This window comes from Scomber japonicus, chromosome 13 (genome assembly GCF_027409825.1).
Source record: "Scomber japonicus isolate fScoJap1 chromosome 13, fScoJap1.pri, whole genome shotgun sequence".
Lineage (NCBI taxonomy): Eukaryota > Metazoa > Chordata > Actinopteri > Scombriformes > Scombridae > Scomber > Scomber japonicus.
In genome coordinates, this window is record NC_070590.1 from 17,357,772 (window position 1) to 17,378,385 (window position 20,614).

At 38.1% G+C, this 20,614-nt stretch overlaps 1 protein-coding gene across 1 annotated transcript in view; it reads right to left on the reverse strand.

Moving 5' to 3' along the window:
• Positions 1–1,657: 1,657 nt before the first annotated feature.
• Positions 1,658–20,614, reverse strand: part of cadm2a (cell adhesion molecule 2a) — a 214,090-nt gene continuing 195,133 nt past the window's right edge. Inside the window, exons 8-10 of the mRNA XM_053332287.1 lie at positions 17,455–17,568; positions 6,285–6,407; positions 1,658–4,214 (exon numbers count right to left, since the gene is read on the reverse strand). Coding sequence (XP_053188262.1) covers positions 4,096–4,214; positions 6,285–6,407; positions 17,455–17,568 — 356 coding nt within the window. The 3' untranslated portion in view covers positions 1,658–4,095. The remainder of the gene's footprint in view (positions 4,215–6,284; positions 6,408–17,454; positions 17,569–20,614) is intronic.

Below are 20,614 nucleotides of genomic sequence, written 5' to 3' on the forward strand. Positions count from 1 at the left end.
ACAGGTCTGTATGCGGCTCCGCCAACAAGAAAATTGTTCATAAAATTGTGCACAATTTCATGCCAAAATTACTGCACTGCCTGATCTACATAAACACACAACCGCAGCTCCACAACACCCTCCACCAGTTGAATAAAGTGGGTTCATTTTGAGGCAGGAAATAACCAAACAGATTCGAGTCTTAAAAAATGGACTTCTGCCCAATGAAACTGCACTCCAACTACGTTAGCACACATTACTGTCTTGCTGCCAGCATGAAATTAAAGGCCCATAATGAAGTGGATATTAAACCTAACTGGTATATGTTGGAAAGTAAGGAGGCAACAGGTTTAAAGCTTAGTTTCAACCAACAACAACAACGAAATATGACTAATAACTGACCCCAAGATGTACCAGAGCCACAGTTGATTATACCATAATAAAATAGTGCGTGGTGGTGTGTGCCAAGCTGTTAAAATAACAAATTAAAAAAGATTCAGGTTTGGTCTAACTATTATAAAAAGCCATTTGCAACAAAAAATTAGCTCATTACTCATCATGTCAAAACAAATATTTACATGTGACTTTCAGAAAGAAAAGCATAATAAACAAACACATTTTACCATTTACTAAGAAACATCCATCAAATTATACAGAGTGCATAATTCAGGAAATGTCACCTGTTCAATTTTCTAATGCAAACACCAACTCATCACTGCAGACCTGGTTATTTATGTGTTCGTTTAATAGAAAACAGCCTGTTTCTCTGAATCAACAAATCCATTTGACCATGTTCTTGGTTCTAAGATGGACACAGGTGTAAAGCAACACAACATTTTATTGACAGCATCACTGATTTAAGACACAATGAAAATAACTAAATAAAAAAAACAAAACAACCCCAAAACAAAACAAAACAAAGCAAAACATTGTGATTAATGTATTATCACATAAATGTGATACAAAAGGTTTCTAAAGACCAGAGCCAGACATCTGGATCTACTGAAGGTTCTTGGTGAGGCTAAAGTAAATATACCTGTGAATACTGGTATATTGATTGAAGTGCACTAGAATCGTAAAACATGGAAATTGTGGCACATCTTCTGCATTTTTTATGGATGATTATGTGTCTAAAATGCAATAGGCAACCTAAAATCTACATCAGTGGTGATGGATTGAATGATTCCGAATTTATGATTCACTCCAGCAGTGCTTGAGTTAACAAACAGAGAAAGACCTTACTTGCTGACCTTATTTGCATAATGTTGTAAATTTACCACCGAATTGGAGACAGCTGGGCCCACGATTTTATTGCCCTTGGTGATAATTTGCTCCCTCTTAGTAGATTAGTGCCTTGCCTTTAAGTCTGGAGTTCCAGAGGTCACTGTGTTTATCACTCTTTCACAGGAGAGATGTACGTTAATCAACGTAATTCCTGCAAACTGATGAAAAATTAACATCAGGGACAAAAAACAGAAGTGAAAAGAAACAGAAATTGCTTGCAAGGATATGTTTGGCTTAGTGTGTGTGAAACCTTCCGTGCCTCCAACACGAAGGTGATGTTTCTTTTAATTCATCTCAGTTCCAATTAACATTTTAAGGATTTATTGGAGACATATATCTTCTATCTCTGTGAACCAAAGTCCAAAGCACAAGACTCTTTTTTCCCCTCCAGATTCATTTAACTGAGCGTTGTATTTTTCCTCTCGTTCGTTAAACATAGCTTCTACAATGCCAAACCCTTCAAATCTGGGGCACATAAGAGCATGCCACAAACACGAGAAGCTGCTGTTCTCCAAACTGAAATTAAATAATGTCTAGTTTAGAAATATAGTTTTGCTGTGGTTCTATCTTAAATAACTTCCAAGTTCAAACAAATTAAACATGAAGAGGAACCAATCAAAAACATGCCAATGTGTATTACCAAAGTTTAGTTCTCATTATTTACATGCCTTGTGCCAAAACAAAGTACATATGTTTAAAAGTTGTCTAATAAAGATTATGCCATATGACAAATGATAAAAAGTAAATAAGGTAGCTAATATACAAATTTGAAGGAATACAAGGATCCAGAATTTAACAGCATATTTTCACAATCAACCACATTTTAGCAGACACAATATACAGCAGGGAGCTTAGAACAATTCAACCAAAAATATTAAAAACTTTTTTTTTATATAAAAAAACATGATTTGCTTACATTTCCAAAAAAGATGGACTGTATTTTTTATTTCGAGAATTGAACCAAAACCTTGTCATCTTTCCATTACCCATTTGAATAGAAGAACCATTCCCAAGGCAATCTAGTTGATGGCAAAGGAACACAGTTACTCATTCATTTAATACTCATTCATTTACTCAGACATTTTTGTGCTTTTCTATACGTCTTCAGTTTTTAGTTTTGGAAAGGAGGCCCCTGCAGATCTATGAACCAGCACTTGCTTGCTATTTTTTTCAGTTTTTTTTTTCACTTGAAGACCCCATGAAATGGAAATCAAAGTTCAGTTCATGGAGAGCAGCTCTGACAAAATGGAAATAAGAAGAGCAATTATGCAGACTGAGAGGTGAGAGTCTGTGAGGTGATATCTACAATATAACTCAATTCCTAGAAACTGTTGAAAATTAACTTTGGAGGTGGCAATAAAAGCATAAAATGTGTTATCACGATTTGTATAAAGTACTTATATAATTTGATGGTGTCTATGGGCCAAAGTAAATGAGCAAAAACATTGTACACAAAACCACTGTGGAAAGCTGCCTGGACCTCATGCCGACAGAGGTATTAATTTAACTTAGATTTACTGAAATAGTGAGGAAAATGAACACTGCTTTTCCTGTACATACTGAAACTGTGCACTTGTTTTTGTTCTGTATTAACTCCTAACAGCTCATTTTACATTTCATGGGATCCTTATACCTTAAAATGATTTCAGTGTGACATAAAGATAAATGAAATTATTCAAAGTGAAAAGCTAAACTTATTTCAATACAATTTATACAACTTTTAGAGAGAAGTGATTGACTCTTTCTGTACACCTGAACCCATTATGTGAATAGCAAACTGCTGTAAGCTGTCAAAGAGACACTGAAGATGTCTCTGTATCCTGGGCAGTGCAGGAATATACAGACAAAAGTACATAGGAACAGCAGATTTAGCAAATGGTTTTATATACTTGATTGAGTTTATTTGATGGAATGCCTCATCTAGCATCTTTCATATATTTTTGGTGTGAACTCTCTTCTCTAAACAATACCACATTACCCTTATACCCCTACCCTACTAATGAAAATCATACTATACACTTATCTGACAAACCTTGCTACAGTGTTACACAAAAACCTTCATCTTATCTTACAAGGGTCAACTGTTTAATTACAAGTCTATTTAAAGGATGAGTTTTGGGGAGGTGGAACATCTAAAAGTACCATATTCAGTGTGATAGACATGTATAAGGCGTAAACAGCACAGATCTTCATTCAAATAAAAAAAGATGCAATGCATAATCAAAAGCTGTGTGCTAAGCAATGAAATGATGGTCCAGGTAACCATCTACAAAGCATTTACATTGCTACTGACAGACGATACATGAAGGCATTGACAGAAGTTCAATGGCGTCTGTATTTTTAGGCACCGTGTTGATGTGAGATATGATATGTGTTTGTGGATGCGTGTAAGCAAAAAAGGGGTACGTGTTTGGGTGTCTAGTTTGAGGGCGACAGGAAAGAAGATGAACAAGAGGTCATGTAAGAAGCAGTCATGGTAGATATACAGATTTCCAGGTTTTCATGTCAAAGATGAAAGAAAAATATGAAAGAGGGGGCAACTTCAGCAGCAACAGCAAGCTGCCTGTGAAACCGGCTGCCACAAAGAAATAAAAATGATAAAGAAAGAAAGAATAAGATGGGAATGATAGAAATGGGTTCAACAAAAGGCAGTACTAGGAAAACATTTGGGGGACTTCTCTGTATGGACTGCCTGCGGGTTCCTCGTTGACACGACTGGGGCAGTGGTGAGAGGAGGAGAAGAAAAGGGAGAGACGGAAAGAGAGAAAAAGGTATACAGAGATTAAAACAAGGAAAAGGGGTAGGCGAGAGCGGCATAGCTCCCTCTGCAGTCTAAATGAAGTATTCTTTCTTTTCTTCTGCATGTGCATGGTTGCCCTCAGCGTTGATGATGGCTGTGTCAGCGTCGGGTGCATCGTCCGCTCCTTTGGCCTCATTTGTCAAGTATGTTCCTGCGGAAACGAAAAAACAAACCTATATCAAGGAAAACAAACACCGAGCAGCCCTGCCTGGTGTTTGCTGCCTGAGGCGAAAAACAGATCTGAAGACAGATCAGTAATGCTACATTATTCATATACAGAATGATGAGCAGCTGGGATAGTGCAGGATATGCAAATACGGAAGAGTGAGTGTGAAAAAACCCTGCACAGATACAGAAGAATAGCATTAACACCTTTAGGATTCTCAAAAGGGACACTCAAGGCTTAAAAGATAGTTCAGAATTTTTCAAGTCTGTCTTAAAACAAAAGTCCAGTGCACATAAGAACGATGGAACAGGTTTTGCTTGCTGTAACCATGTCTCCTGTTCATATTGACCATTAGAAGATCCCCTCCAAATGCGCTTATAATGAAAGTGATGGGGAATAACTGTCCTTGTTTTGAACAAAAATATATCTAAATGTTTATCGGAAGATGATATGAAGCTTCAGCTGCTTAATTTAGTCAGATAAAGGGTACATCTTCCATAGTTACAGCCTTTTTAGTAAGAAAATACTTATTTGTGTCTTGTATTTTCCTGTAGCTGCAGTGGAAGGATTGTATAAAAAAGAAAGAATCTGGCACTAAAAAGACAGTAACTTTAAAAAATATTATACTTAAATACATTTTTGCAGTGAGGGAGTGGATGTTCTTCATCACTTATACTAAAAGTGCATTATGAAGGAATCTCTTAATCACTGGCATGAACAGAGGGAATAATTACAGCAAGAAAAACGTGTCAATGTCAGGTGAGTATCTCCTGCTCTGAAAAGTAAAGCCAATGTGGAAGTGCCTTAAACCTGCATTCTTTCTAATGGACAGTAGGGGGCGACTCCCCTGGATCCGAAAAGAAGTCTGTTTGTATCTATGAACATTTTCCCAAAGAAGACTTCTTCAGTACATCATGATCCCATTTAGAACAAAAAAGCAGGGTATGCTTTAGGGTGTGGCTACCTTGTGACTGACAAACTGCTACCATGGTGACAACATTGATAATGTAATGTTACCATGGTGTAACCCCTAATTCTGAGTATAGCTGCAGCTGTAGCCATATTTCACAGTGTTTTCAGTTTAACTGTAGCATTTTGCTCATCTAAGAAAGTCTTGTCGTCACTTATTACATGATAGTCCACAAACTGACGTCACGTTTTTTTTTGTGTTTTTTTTAACAGTTTATGGTCAATGATAATCAATGTTCATTTAAGCACCTGATGATTGTGAACAGCTGAATATCCTTTATTTGTTATACTGTATTCATTCTGCAAAATTCTTAGATTGAGCTCAGCTGTTTATTTGTTCGATTTGCACCAAAGCTGTTTAAATGCATCAAAAGTTGTGTCCTGCAGTCTTCACCTGGCAAGGTGAGCTCAAAATAAGCTTCTAGTCAAAGAAACAGAAGACATAAACCCAATAAAGCTGCTATGTATTGGGTTTATTGGGTTTATATGCAGCAGATCAGTCAGGGTCCCTCAATGGAAATAAAAAACAATAACCAAGGGGTGTCCTGCTAGACTATTGACAGAGACACAATATAACCACAACATCTCTGCTTTGTTGCAGGGTCCTTTGTTTGCAAGCCCCTGTCTCTCTTCCTATGTTTCATGACTATAAATAATCTAAGCTATAAATTTAAAAAAAATGCAAATGCTTAATTAAACTGAACCGGATGTTTGCAGATTTCTTTGGCCAATTTTCTAAAATGAATTAATCTATCTCATTATAAATACAATAACATTTGAGGACTGTTTTTGTAAAACAGAAAAAAATGAATAACCAAATGAGTCCTATATAAAGTATGCTTTAGTGGTATCATACCGTGTGCTGCACATCAAAGGCTCATATCCACCAAAACGTCCTATTTGTGAAGGTCTAAAGCCTGCTTTATTCATTATGCTTTATTCCTTTTTCTCTACTGCAGGTCATATCATGCACTCGTAACCTGGGCATTGGGAGAGCCTCTGATGTCTAATGGGACAAGTAGAACATGTTTCAGTTGGTGCAAAAGCCTTGGGAAACTCAGGTCTGGCCCACTGTGCTTTTCTTACCTTTATGCCTGGCCAGATATCTTCCCAGAACAATGATTAAACACAAGGTGACAAAGACCACTACAGCCACCACTCCTCCAATCAAGGCATGGTCAGTACCGTGCTGCCCCAGAGCGTTGGGATCTGAAGAAAGACAGAGACAAACAAAGAGAGAAGATGAAGGCACCAGATGGTAAGGTGATAGAGTGAGGGCAGAGCAACAGCAAAACATAGACAATGCAAAACAGTTCAACGAGGACAGAGAAGATTATTTCCAGCTCATTCCTGCTCTAATGATTGTTCTGAGCTGCTGTCATTCCTCTCTCCTCTCATATCATGCAGTCAGAGAAGAGCTGCCTAGCTAGCTCTCTGAGAATAATAAAATGGAGAGTGAGAGGCAGAGAGACAGACACCACATTGACTCAAAGAGCAGATACAGGCAGACACACATTCGCCCTGCAAAATGAAGGAAAAAGAGAATGAAAGAGGGACTCGGGGGAAAAAAAGACGTGAATAATTCAGGACACCCCCACGGTGCCGCAGGAGTCCCCAACATACAAACCAGGTCAGCAGTGGATGAGTAGTACACAGTAAATAAATCACAATAAATCACGCAGACGCAAGGAAGGAAATATCAATCTTTTTCTGTTTCTTGGTGAGGAAGGATTGTTGTTAGTAAAATGAATTAGGTGTGATACAGGTCCCCAGCTGCTGGAAAAGCAGTCAAAATGATAGCAGAGTCATGAAAGAGTGAAGAATCTGCATCATGAGCCTGCTCACACCTCATATAAAAATCCATTAAAGGTTCCCCTTTTTCTTTCAACAATAGCTTATTTCCTTTATTCACCTTGGCTTCCTTTACTCACAAAGTCTGGCTTGCAGGCTATTCAAGGTGAGGATGTGACACTGAAAAAAGTTTCAGTGTCAGGGATGGAATAGCCTGTATTATTCATATCAGTCCATCACACCTGAGAAAATTAGCACTCATCTCATTATTCACCTAAGGCAAACCACACACAACCCTGTCACTTCATATGTGTAACTGTGCATGTATGAGGGCTCATGATGTCAAAAACCTGGCAATGTCAGAGCAGGGTAAGCAGTGATAGAGGGGAGGCTTAGACATACAACACAGTCGAATATTGACACTGTTCCTCTTCAGCATTCTCCTTTTCTTTTCTGTATCCGCCCATGTGGCCAAATTGAACAGCTGGCGTGCTCTCGCTCCATAACTCTCCGTGGTCTGAGTGACCAGGCCGTCACACTTCACTGCCTCACAGTGGACAAACACACACTCATAGCGACACACGCACTCATATACGCAGACGTGCGTGGCGCGGTTTCACTGTGCTGCAGTTCTGCTTGGTCAGTGGAGCAGAGAGTAGAGGAATGTTCCCCTGGCAGAGCCCAGCAGGGCGAGGACTTGGGCGTTTAGTTACACATACGGCTGTGTCTATTCACCTCTATATGTCAGGACAGTGAGTGTTTTTCACCATCATACACACTCACTGTCCCACTGCTGTCCGGCTGTTACAACCCAGAGCAAACACAAACAAGCCATGACCGTACAGTCGTAAGTCTGCCTGTAGAGTGTGACACAATTTGGCCATGCAATATGGTGGTGTCATGTCTCAGTGGCTTGGTATTAAGTCAAATCTCTTGATGCTTCCAGAAAATGTTGCTTTGGAACTTACAGGAATGCTCCACCTAAGTGGATTTGAAAGGTTTCTATGAAAAGATTAAGGCTTGCTCCTTCATGGAAGATGGCCACTGAAGTAAGCTTGTACAATGGCAGTGCAAATAATATGTACATCATGGAGGATAATCTACTTTTTCTGTTGATCTGTATGTTCAGCATGTTCCAAATATTTTTTCCCTCACCACTGCTAAATAAACAGTACTTTCATGTTGTGCTATCACTAGAAATAACATTTTGGGTGATCTACTGGCCAATCAGTATGGGTCAGTTTTGGAGAAGCTGACTATGCTGTAGCAGCATGTTTAAATTTTTCTGTTCCATTTTGTAGTGTGAATCCAGACTGACTACAGCAGTTGTCCAAGAAGCAGCAAGCTATACACTTGAAAGCATTTCCCTCACCATGTGGTAAGTATTTGATGCTCAAGAATAGACTTTCAGTGGAGAATTCCATTCACTTGATATCTTGCAACATTTAGCCTGCACCAGTTTTTCAAATACCTGCAACATAAATTCATCATAACTTACAATGTGTAGATATTTTCATGGGAGTGTCTTTAAAACATGGTCCATCTACTTTGTTGTTACATGTTCTATTTTTCTACTGTTCTAGTCCCCTGTGAGTCACGGAAGGAGAAAAATACTGTAAGGGCAAATGAAGACGCACAGAAAAAGGCAATGAAGAATAGTAGAGATTGATGGACGGGAAAAGACTGAAATTTTATTTCGACCAAGACAGAAAACCAAAGAAGACAAGGAGAAGAGGGATCTAGAGAAGAGGGTTATACATGTTTATGGCTCCAGAACACATAATCTTTTAATAAGAGCAGATACATTCTTCTCTGTGTGATTTAATATGAGAGCGTGGCAAAGCAAACTCCTCTTTTAATATTTATAACCCTCTCCTTGTCGCCTGGCCTGTTTAATAAATTAAAGGGGTTCAGTGCTTCTGCAAGCCACTGCTTGGCCGGACTGAGTCCAAAGTGTTACTCTTAAACTGCCCCATTCACGCCTCATATGGATGCACTATGTGATACTGATACTGTGTGGGTTTTATAGGTGGTGTGCAAGGGCTGGAAATAGAAAAAAAAAATACAATGTGGAGTCAAATTATCTGGTCAGATTAAATAACTAACAATATACTATCACATTTTGGAAGGAATGTGAAGCATCCTCAATATCTTCAGTTAGGATGTTTCCCAAAGTAAAGAGTCACAGCATCTCTTGGGCCTGACAGTATAGCATCCTCTGCAATGACTTTCATCTAGAGTCATTTTTTAAATGAACAGTCTCAACCGATCAGATGCAGCTCCTTAAACCCATCATATCCGCATGCTACTCAAATGTTACTGCAGCTTAACATCTCTTTTTCTCTCTTTTTGTATGTGTCTCTTTCCCCTTGGTATTAAATTTGCTAATACTGAAATTCATCCCCCAGAGGCATCTTTTTCTTCTTGTGGATCACGTTTTTCCCTCTCTCTACCTTAGATATAGCCCTGTGAAGCAATGGTTTCACTTGCTCAGATCAATAAAAGCAGCAGCTAGCTTAAGCATAGGCTTATAGAGCTGCAGTGTCCTTGTGTCTGTGGTGTCGGTCAGAGAATCTCCGAATGTGTGTGAGCACATCCGTGTGTTAAAATAGACACTATTAGATTGCATTAAAAGGAGCTAAGAGGATTTTGACATTCATGAGAAACACTAAAATATCTTTCAAAGCCCTGGAAGGTACAGTAAGATGTGCCTCTTTTTGTTTGTATTTTTCTGCAGTTAATATGAGGTTTCTCATATACAGGACAATTACTCATTATGAATAAGTTATAACCACATATAACAACCAGTGGTGTGTCCTGAGCTTTTTGCACATTTGTATTATGAAACACTGCACATGTTTAAATGTGAAACATAAAGAGACACATATCACTCTGTGTGGATTCTGCTGCAATGATGGCAAGTTAAAGTTAGAGACACATACGAAAGATTGCCTGCAAACACAGAGAAAGTAAAGGAGAGAAACTGGTGAAAAGTGCCTGCAGATGTGACTTGTTCAATGAGTCAATTACGCCTAACTTTTTTGGCTGAGACTAGAAATGTTCCAATCTGCATCTAATGCTGGCTCTACTGCCAAGATGAAAGAGTCCCTGGAGGCTGTAGCAGAGGACCGAGAGACACATGTGCACACACTTTTCAATACATGCACCTATGCATGTGAAAGAGTTAGACAGACAGAAAAGAGGAGATATTACTGAGACGTGACGTGTGTGTGCGTGAGTGTGTGTGTCTGTGTGTGTCCTTGCACATTATTGCTTGCTGGGACTGAGTGGATTAATTAGATTCTGAAAACAAATTACTTCTGCTAATCATTCAATAAAGCCCACACGTGGACTTGGACACTATCTTGAATATTCAACCGCCTCCTTCTCAGAATTAAAAGAAATTGTGGTCAGCGGGATAACAGCATGAAGTTATAAGCAAAGCGAGATAATTAATCATGTGAATTAATTAAGTCGCATGCAATAATCAGTTTATCAAAGCAGCTCCGTGTTCTATGAAATCCATAACCTCTTCAAAACAGCAATAAAATACAACAGAGGAAGAAGCAAGGAGATAACACAAATGATACACTTATGGTAACCTAATCACCACTACATTGCTGATGCTTCTCAAATATTTTCTCTCATAAAATGCATTGTGCTGCTGGTTAGTTTTGAAGAATCACATTGTGGGAGCCAACTGCAGATCAAGAGCAGCAGAAACAGTAGCCCACATAGAAATGATCTTGCAGGAAGCAAGCTGCCTGCCACAAACCAAACAACCCCCCTGAGGGAGACCAGCAGAGAACAATGAATGAAGGACCAAATAAAACTTCATGTCAACAAACGAAAATTAGACTGCTGTGTGTGTGTGCATGTAGGTGTGTGCATCTTCAAGATTGCTGAAAGTGTCCTCTGCTAGTGAGATTTAATGAATAGAGGGGCTATTACATGTAATTCATAACATTAGCCCCAGGATCTAATGATTTCTCTTTTTCTGTTCTACACTTTATTCCAAATTGTTGCTATAATTCTTCCCCAAAGCGAGTTAATGTGACAGGTCATCAATAAGCTTGGCCGGCAATAAGTGGAAAGACCTTTGCATTATGTTTTAATTTCTCCGGTGTTCCTCAGTTTAATGGTGGAAAGAGTGGAGAGTGGGGGAGAAAATGGTTGGTATTCATCAATATTTAACCATCCCCCCCCCCAGGGGATGCTGCAACCGGAACTCAGCCTGTCTGGTTTAAACACGGCAACCAACTAGCTGACCTGAACACTTTCCCTCAAGAAAATATGTCTTTTGCTCATCACTTGGCCTAACCTGTGCTCACCGTTTAAAACATGATCAATAGCAATGGAATAAAGCAGTTAGAAATCCCTCCAAGGAATGAAAATTGTCCCTTCACTTATCGAGTTTCACAGAAGGTCTGTCCTCAGTCTAAAGAGGCTTGAATAGGTGAATGTGGGGTTAAAGGCATTAAACATAAGTATCTGAAGTGCAATGTGACCTTTTTATTCTTTGGGCAATGTGTAACAGCAATAAAACAGGTCTCACTTAAATTTCAACCATCTTCCCATCTTTGAAAAGCATATCTTTAAGAGGTATGTTGCAATTGTATTGTGTGTTGAGTTCTGATATTGCCTTCAGTTAATTCATTCTCTGATTCATGTTTTCTTACTAAATCCAGATTTTATTTTCACAACGGGAAGGACAGTGTAGTTTGTGTTTTGTATGGAGCAGCCACTCCATACAGTATAAAGCATTCAGCTAAAACTAAACAAATCAAAACTTTTGATATGCATGCTAATCTCTTCTAAATATTATCAAAAACTTAACTTAACTTAATGAGGGCCAATTAGAAGGAAATCCTCAGTTGAGACTACTACTGTTGCCTAAAACAGACAGACATCTAAATTAAGATTAGTGGGCTGATTTTTTGAGGGTGGTTAGAAGTCTCAGCATGGATCATCTGGTTCAAGTTTTGGGAACCTGAACAGGGTGAGAGTAGTCCTGTTTTAACATCTTACTATTCCTATGCAGTTTTTTGGAAAGCACTCACTTGAAAAGGGAGAAAGGTCAGTCTAATCCCAATTTTTGAACCTTAACCAATCCCTTGCCTCTGCTCTTGAATTCTCCTCGAGTGTGACTTCAAGAGCAGAGCAGAGATCCTTTGTATTTGGCTTTAGAATACCAACCATAAAGACCTCTGCTCTGGACCATGGTAGTTATGGATTACCATGATAACAACCACTTTAATTTGAAACAATTTAGCAATAAAAGTTATGAAATACATTTTGATTGTCTCAAGGTTTTTGATTAAGTTCTTTATTTGTATCTTCTGTTCCTCTTAGGGAAGAACTAATGGGCCTAAGAAAAGAGAACTTTTACTGTGCAAGGATCTCGACGGGTACAATTACATTTTTTCTGTCTTCTCCACAGGCAGAGAACACTATATGAATAATTACTATCTTCTCGGCAGTGGGCCCTTTTTCTGCTGCAATATTAGGCTACAGGAGCTTGGGTTGGCCACACAAATGCTGATTATGAGAAGTGAATAGTAAATATATTAAACACCGAAGAAACCCTTGTGCATTATTCAACCTTTCAGCTGCACAAGGTCAAAGCTAATTTGCAAGCCATGAAAAAGCATTTGGCAGGTTTTAGAGAATTTGTGGAGAGGGGGATTCGGTGACATTGCATAGACCTCTGATACTTAGTGAAAGAGTTATTATTTCCATTAAGGCTGGCTGGGCTGTCGAGGTGGTGGGTGTGTTAGGTATACCTGCCAGCGCTTCATTATTAAAGTGAATCACAGACTGCAGTTATGCATCAGTCCTGGCATTATACAGTATGGGTGAAAAACAGAGGAATCTCTTGCATACCTGTACACTTGATGCACTCCAAAGGTCAACAACAGCTAGAATTAAAGGCATAGGTTATTGTCAAATTTAAATTTCCCTTCACTGAGTTTACAAAATGAAATATTAATTCACTAATATTCCTGTAAGGATGAATAAATGCTTCCATGAAATGGTACAATGGCCACTAATACTTGCAGTCACCATGTCAGCAAAATTAGATGTAAAAAAAAGAAGATATTATTGTTAACTCATACTGTAAAATAACTTCTTGTATCTTCATTGTATATCTTACAAACATGTTTTTATAAATACGGAATATGTAATTTTTATGACTACTGAGAGGACAACAAGTAATTGTTATGCACAGAATGAAAAAGTGCAGGCAGGTTGTTTTCAGTTGTGTGGCCAATATAGGCTTGTCATGTGAATACTGTTTCTCTCTTACATTTGGGTTGTGAAGGATGAGACCATGTTGGTATATTAAAGGCTATTTATAGCATGCTTGAAAAAACATGAAAGACTCAAAATCACACAGTTATTGAATTTGGAATGCATTTGTTTCTCATAATTCAGGGTCTTTCCTGGCTTAAAAACAAAAAAAGCTTCAAAATGGTTGCAGAATCACCTGTTAAATATTGCACTGCTGTCACTATTATAAGTAAGTATAGTTGAGTTCAATGGCATATATTTGGTGGTTTCAGATTCCAAATTTGCTCAATAAGGGCTCTTTCATTTCTCTCATCCAATATGTAATGCAGCAGCATCACCTTGCTGTCCAATAGACCTGTCCTGGCAGCTAAAAGGGCTTATTGAGATCAAAGACAGAGGGACCTCACTCTTGACTCTGAGCACTAATATCAGAGGAGCTGAATCACGACTAAGGTCTTAATACTGAATCTAGGGGTTTAAGGACACACATAATCTTAGAACATGAATGGCCAAAAAAGAAAAAAAGTAGTGGAGTAAATTAGTCAGGTAGCTACTTATACGTGGCATTGAAGATTAATCCAATATTATCAATACTCATGGCTACCACAATGACTGGACTGTCCTTACTATACACTTCAATTGGGTAACTGGGACATTTAAAATGAACACAGGAAGCAACACTCAAAATGTGACTTCTGTTACAAATCCTACTTATTACTTTCCAGGGATTTTAGCCTGGACAAATAATATGGATAAAGTAGTTATGGTATACTTGAAGTTAACAGTATGAAAAATATTTGCAGCTGCATGCACATTCATTTCTGTTTTTGTTGCCTTGCTGTGTGATTGGGTTCAATGTAATGAGTGGAAGCACATAACATTCTCAAGGACAGATCATGGGATCTGTATCTAATACAGTTAATAACACCTGACATCTTAACACCTTTCAAGAAAATGTTAAGAATTCTGTCTGAACACCTTTTGAACATGCACAACTTTGATGTGACTTGAGGCCATCTATCAATTATTCATTCAATGAAAACCAGTAAACTGTGAACCTAGAGTCTCTCCTATGTCCAAACATTGTATAACTAAATTTTTTGTGGCACCAACTGCATATCTTCTCTGCCTGAACTGGTTCTTGTTGGATGATGCATCTGCTGTACTTATGGTGGTATTGTGTTGTCTTATTTGTGATGTCCTGATGATAAATAACAAGAGACATAAGATGCAGGACAGTTACAATAAATACAGCAGAGCAGATAGAGGTACAACTGAAAGAGCTCATCGGGTATATCATAAGCTAATACTGTGCATACAAGTAATAGTGCTCATCATACAGTGTGTATTTCCTCTGCTCAGGCAGACAACTTTATTAAAAAGACAAAACGTCATGGGGCTGGTACAGCTCCACAGTTGTTTGCTTTTATCCAGAGCCTGTGAAGAGACCTGGTAATAAATCAAGTAGACATATGAAAGCAGATAGTGTAGTATCCTGTGACTGGGGACGCAGTGGAGGAGTCTGATATTTAGATTCCCTTAAGATACACTGAGAATCTCAGCTCATCTTGTGTCTCTGCACTACACAAACAGACATAAGAGAAGAATTGAGACACGCTGATGAAGAATATCCAACAATGTGTGGAAGCCTGTTATCTAACAGGGTCTTTGGAGAGATGTAAGGGGAAGAGGAGAAGAAGCAGACGAAGGGAAATTGAAACAAAAGCTTTGAGAGAAAGCAAAGCAGCAGAATAGAAGTAGAAGAGGAGTCAAGACTCCTAAAGGACTTTAAAGATGGTAATTTGGAGAAAGCAGTGGTGATGAGAGGATATTATTCAGAGTGAATGGGACTGTGGAGCACCATGAAGTTGAGAATATTAGAGAGAGGGGGCACAAAATAGAACAAAAGGTAAACTCCGTTATGTCTACATTGTGAGAGAATGGACAGATAAACGAAAATGAATAAAAATAAGAATGTGAAAATGCAGAGAAAAAATGCAGAGAATTTAGGGACCAAGAGAAGAGATCAGAGTGTTGGATATCTCATGTTAATATAATTGTATTAGGTGTTGAATTACATTGTTATTACAGTTTTCTATGTTATCAAAAAAAGATATATAAAATATTAGAAATTATCAGTTGGCACAATAGTTAAAGTACTTTCAACACCTTTTCGAAGCCATGAGCCTCTTTGCATACAGCCTGTCACAGCACATTAGTTTAAAATTGACATGTCACTCAAAAACTTTGATTGACTCATCAGTCTACCATATAGACATGGAGCTGTGTCAGCATTATTGTAGTGTGGCAGCATGCGAAGAGATAGTCACTAAACAAACTGCAATTCAGCCAAACAATGGTCATTTGAACGTTTTCCAAAGTAGTCCTTTGTCACCTTTGTGTGAGTAAGTGTGTCACTTACTCACACAAAGGCTTTTAAAATGGGGTGAAAGAAATTGGGATATTTAATCACATCCTATTCAGGTGCAAAGAAAATAAATGTTGATTAAACAAAGACTGAATGTCCATTCACTTTGGATTATACAGACATAGCTGATAACGAATGATAATATATCATATAATAATTACATTTTCACCATAAATAAATGTCTGCATCATACTAATATTTTGGAGACACAGTTATATGCCTTTTTCATATTTATACAAGACCCTGCAGTATAATTGCAAGAGTAAAGAGGTAGATCAACAAAGATTAAATCTGCATTGTTCCTCCTGAAACTGAGGTCCGATAGTTACTCGCAGCCGTCTTTCCAGCACTATGGGGATTGGGTCCTCTATTTGAAAATGGGAACTGCTCCATAGATGCTGTCTTCAACCTCAACTGAAGAGGCATGTCAACAAAGACAACCAAATGTTTCAACTCTTCCTCTACTACAGGGTTCACAAGCGTCTCACACTTTTCTGTTTATCACTTGACAAAACCCCACTTGAGGTAAGCAGTTAATTCAGTGATTATAACATAAGTGGGCACTCAGGCTGGCACCATGTGAGGCATTAGTGACCTTCTGTCTACAACTTGGAGCAGCTGCCTCCACAATGGAGAACTGGAACATGTCCCACTCAAATACCATGTCCCCAACCTCACACAGGATAGAAAAAAGTTCTCCCAGAGGTATACTGTATGTATCTGGTATCGCTCCATGTCCTACTGTAGCTCCAGCTTCTTCCTCATCCGAGACGTGATATTCCACCTCCCAGGAGCCAGTTTTCATGGCCTCAGGTCAACATGCCAAGACATTCACCTCTGCCTACCACACACACCCTACCACTACACCTAACCTTTCTGATTTGACCTGACAAGATGTCTCATTTTCTAGTGACAATACCACAATTGGGCACTACATGCGGACTGATATGGGGTCCTTGCTGTACAAACTTAAACACACACCAGTGATTTTAAAGTTTAAATTTATAACCATAAGTTTGTGCATGTCATCAGTCTCTGCAGGAATGAGAGATAATTGTAATTTGAGATAACGTCAGCATTTTATGTCTCTCTCAACATTTATTTTTCAGCCTTATTATAGATAGTGTCCCATTATTCATGTTTCATATTACAATGGAGGATTATATCAACAACAATCATACTCATCAGAAATTGATTCCCTAAAAACACCAAATACACAGTCTTAGAAGTAAGATGTCCACTATGCTAACTTTGAAAAAGAGCTTTCAAGTCAGAACTCTCCAAGTTCTAACACAGAATTAGGAGTCATGATGAGACATCTCAAGTGGCCAGACATTTTCAGTTGGACATGACATTTGCTTCTTTGAGGTTTCAGGGCACAGAAGTACTGAAGTCTTTTGAAATGTCACGGGGACAGTGGATTGAGTATTTGGACAGCTAGACTCTTTTTGAATACAATGAACTGGTGTGTCTTGGAGACTTAGAAAATCTAAATAATACCCTTAATGTGAAAACAAAACCCTGTATCAGAAGACAGGCAGAAAAACTTGTCCCAGTAAGGCATTATTGTGGATATTTTTCCCCATTCTCAGTATCTCCAGTCCTCAGTGTGTCCACATAAGATAGGGATGCTGAAGCTTGAGGAAGTGAAGCAATAGGACAGAGGAGTAGGAAATAAAAAGTAAGAGCAAAATTAGAATATAGCATGCTGAGGGGGTTGTGGAGATGCGTGGGGTGGTACTGTACCTCTGTTGCCAGTGACTGTGGGGTCTGAGGCGTGGGTGCCTAATAGATCAGTAGGGTCTGGTAGGATGGGATGTAGGGGGGGAGTGGTGGATGGAGGCAGGGTGGTGGGGACGTCTGGTGGAGGGGACAGATAGACACTTACACACAAGGAAAAAAAATACACCAACAAAAAAAAACTGAATTCAAATGGTGGCAGTTAAATACTGCAACAGAGAAACACACACTGGTGTAAGACAAAACAGGGGAACAAAAAAATGCAAAATCATGACATGATAAAAACATGCACCTTTTAAAATGCAATAACAAATCACTGTTAATGAAAAATGATGCACAACATAAAATACATTAAATTCAAGCATTGCTCATACGTTTTTGTGGATTTGAATTATTGCCAATTCAAAAAAGAACATTTTATGGATCACTGATATATATATATATATATATATATACACACACACATTTGTATCTTGTAAATGTATTTCTGCGCAATTTATTTACCTTAAACAACCTTCATCACTTAAAAATGGTTCACATAAGCCATATTTGAAGTGACACAAATAGCTCAGCATCTAATATGTACTTTTGTGACGTAACTATTAAGCATATAGAGTTCTAGATGAGAGGTATATTTCACAAATCAAACATGTTCATCCACAAGAAGGCAGTAGTATTTGTCTACATGTTCCTGCATGTGTGAGAGTAGTCTGTGGGTGTGTTTTTGGCAAAAACTGAAAAAGAGTAATGCAATATTTACAGATTAGCATAGAAAAAACAAATGTTGCAAGTTGTCTGTATGTTATGTTAGAGTCCCGATCCTGCACATTTTTCTTTTCATTATGATTTAAAATGCTCTTTGAATGTGAGGGTTATATCTGTAGCAAGAGAGCTGGATTAACCTCAAATCTGATCACGTTGGCTGATGTAGATGAAGATAGATATTGCACCAGGAACCTCTTAATGTAGGAGATGGAAGAAAGTTGGAATATGCCAAATGAAGAAGATGATTTAACAAATGATCTCTGCCAATTATGTTTGCAAGAATGATTTTAGGATAAAAAAGGTAAAGCTATCAGTGCACACAGGGTAATGGGAAAAGTGCTTCATCCAACATAACGTTTCTCACTGTCACAAGTTAAAGTAACAGGAAAAATTGGACTGAAACATTGTGTGACAAAGTTAATGAGGTTACACTACCACCTTGGCTTTTATGTTTATGTCACTCTGATTTTTATGGTGAGCTAGAGGCTTTTAATTGGATATGGTTCTCTTTCTTAGGGCCAACTGTCCTGGGTGTCTCAGTGACATTTCAGCCTTACTGTGAATCACTAAGCAGCTAAATGCATGTCTTGCAGAAAGAGGGAAGAGAGAAGCCATCTCCTCGTTGCAGAGGAACCATTAAAAAGGTATTTTCCAAGAATTATGGCTGCAATTATGAAAGGCTAAAAGATGTGCTAATCACTAATGAAGGGTAAGAACAGACTGGGTGCCATTTCAAAAGAACAAGTAATGAATCTGGATGGGACTCTTTGACCCTCCCATACCCAATTGCCTTTTTTGTGGTACAAAATTTGTCAGTTTAATAACATCACTGCCATTAAGTGCATTGGTTAGTCTTGCTGTTACATTTGGCTGGCATTTGAAGGAACTGTTAGGTGCACACAGACACCATGGCATGTAGGACAATCACACTAATTAAACCTCCACAAAATATTCACTGCAATTAGGCAGGAAGTGCTAAATCTCAGCCATATGTCATGAAACATTTTTGCAATTTAAGTAATAATGTGCTGTGATAGGCCTCAAGTGGACCAATACATTATCGACGAAAATAATTTCTTAAATTTATCCCCCAACTCAGCAATCCTAATCAATATTGTGATAAATGTTTTTTTCTAACAATGGTAATTACACTAGTGTTGATAACAGATTCAGATAAGGGTAGGCACTGAAATTATTTCCCCGTTTACCTGGATGAGAATTCTGCTTGGGAAAAACCCATCCACCTCTGCTTGTCCTATTTTGTGGCTTTGAAAGCAAAGATGGCGGCTGTAACATAAATGATTTGCTTTAAAGGATATGGCTGATGATTTTCTATATTTTTCTTATTGTCAACAAATCTGATTTGCAGAGCCAAACCAACAATAGAATCAATCCTACTGACAGTATTGCATGTGTATCGAAAGCCTGATATATCTTATAGACTGTGTAACATTTTCCTCTGTCTCAAAAATTACAGTCACACTAGTTTCTTTTTAAATGGCTTCAAAGACTTATAACAACGATCACGTTTTCAGTCTCTGGAAAGTAGCTGTAAGGCAGACATGAACATGGTTCCATTTAAAGAGATTCACTAGCTTGTTGTGCTACATATCACAACCTTTGTACTACATTATTAATTTCTCAAAGAACTTAAATACAAGGTCAAGAGGTTATGATATGTAAGATATATAAGACTTATATATATAAATACATATACATATACATATATATACATACATACATACATATAAATGAATGAATGGATGATGTTTGTACATCCTACACAGTAGCTACTGTGCAGGATCCGTATAAAATTAAAAAGTGTGATGACAGTATTACTAATTAGAATAAATTAATTGGGATTTTACCTTCTGCCTTACCTTGGATTGTATCAATCTTATAAGTTTTACTCAACACAGGTGTAGAACACAATTTATGATGAGCATGTGTATATATCACATATGCAGACCACAGTGTAGTATGAGTAAAACCATGTCTGATTTTGAATTATATTTGCGCCTCACTCCATTGGTATACATAGATGCCTTCACACATGTCTTGTCTATCAGCACATACATTCCTTACAGACGTGCAGACAAAATTTGCAGCAATATGGATACAGACGGTATAAATTTGCTCTTACAATAAATCACTGCATTAGGGTACATACGAGTGAGTGATGTTTGTGTAGCATCAAGTAATGAGATGTAACCTTATAGTTGGATGTTTTTCTTATGTTCAAAACACAATTAAACAAGAAAATCTCTGAGTGTTCCAGAGATTTTCAGATGATGCGTCCTTGAGCAGAACCAGCAGAAAGCACTTCATAAACTATTGATGGAAACCTTGGTGGCATCTGTCAACAGCTCCACATCTGGTTATTACTGTACACCCACCAAGG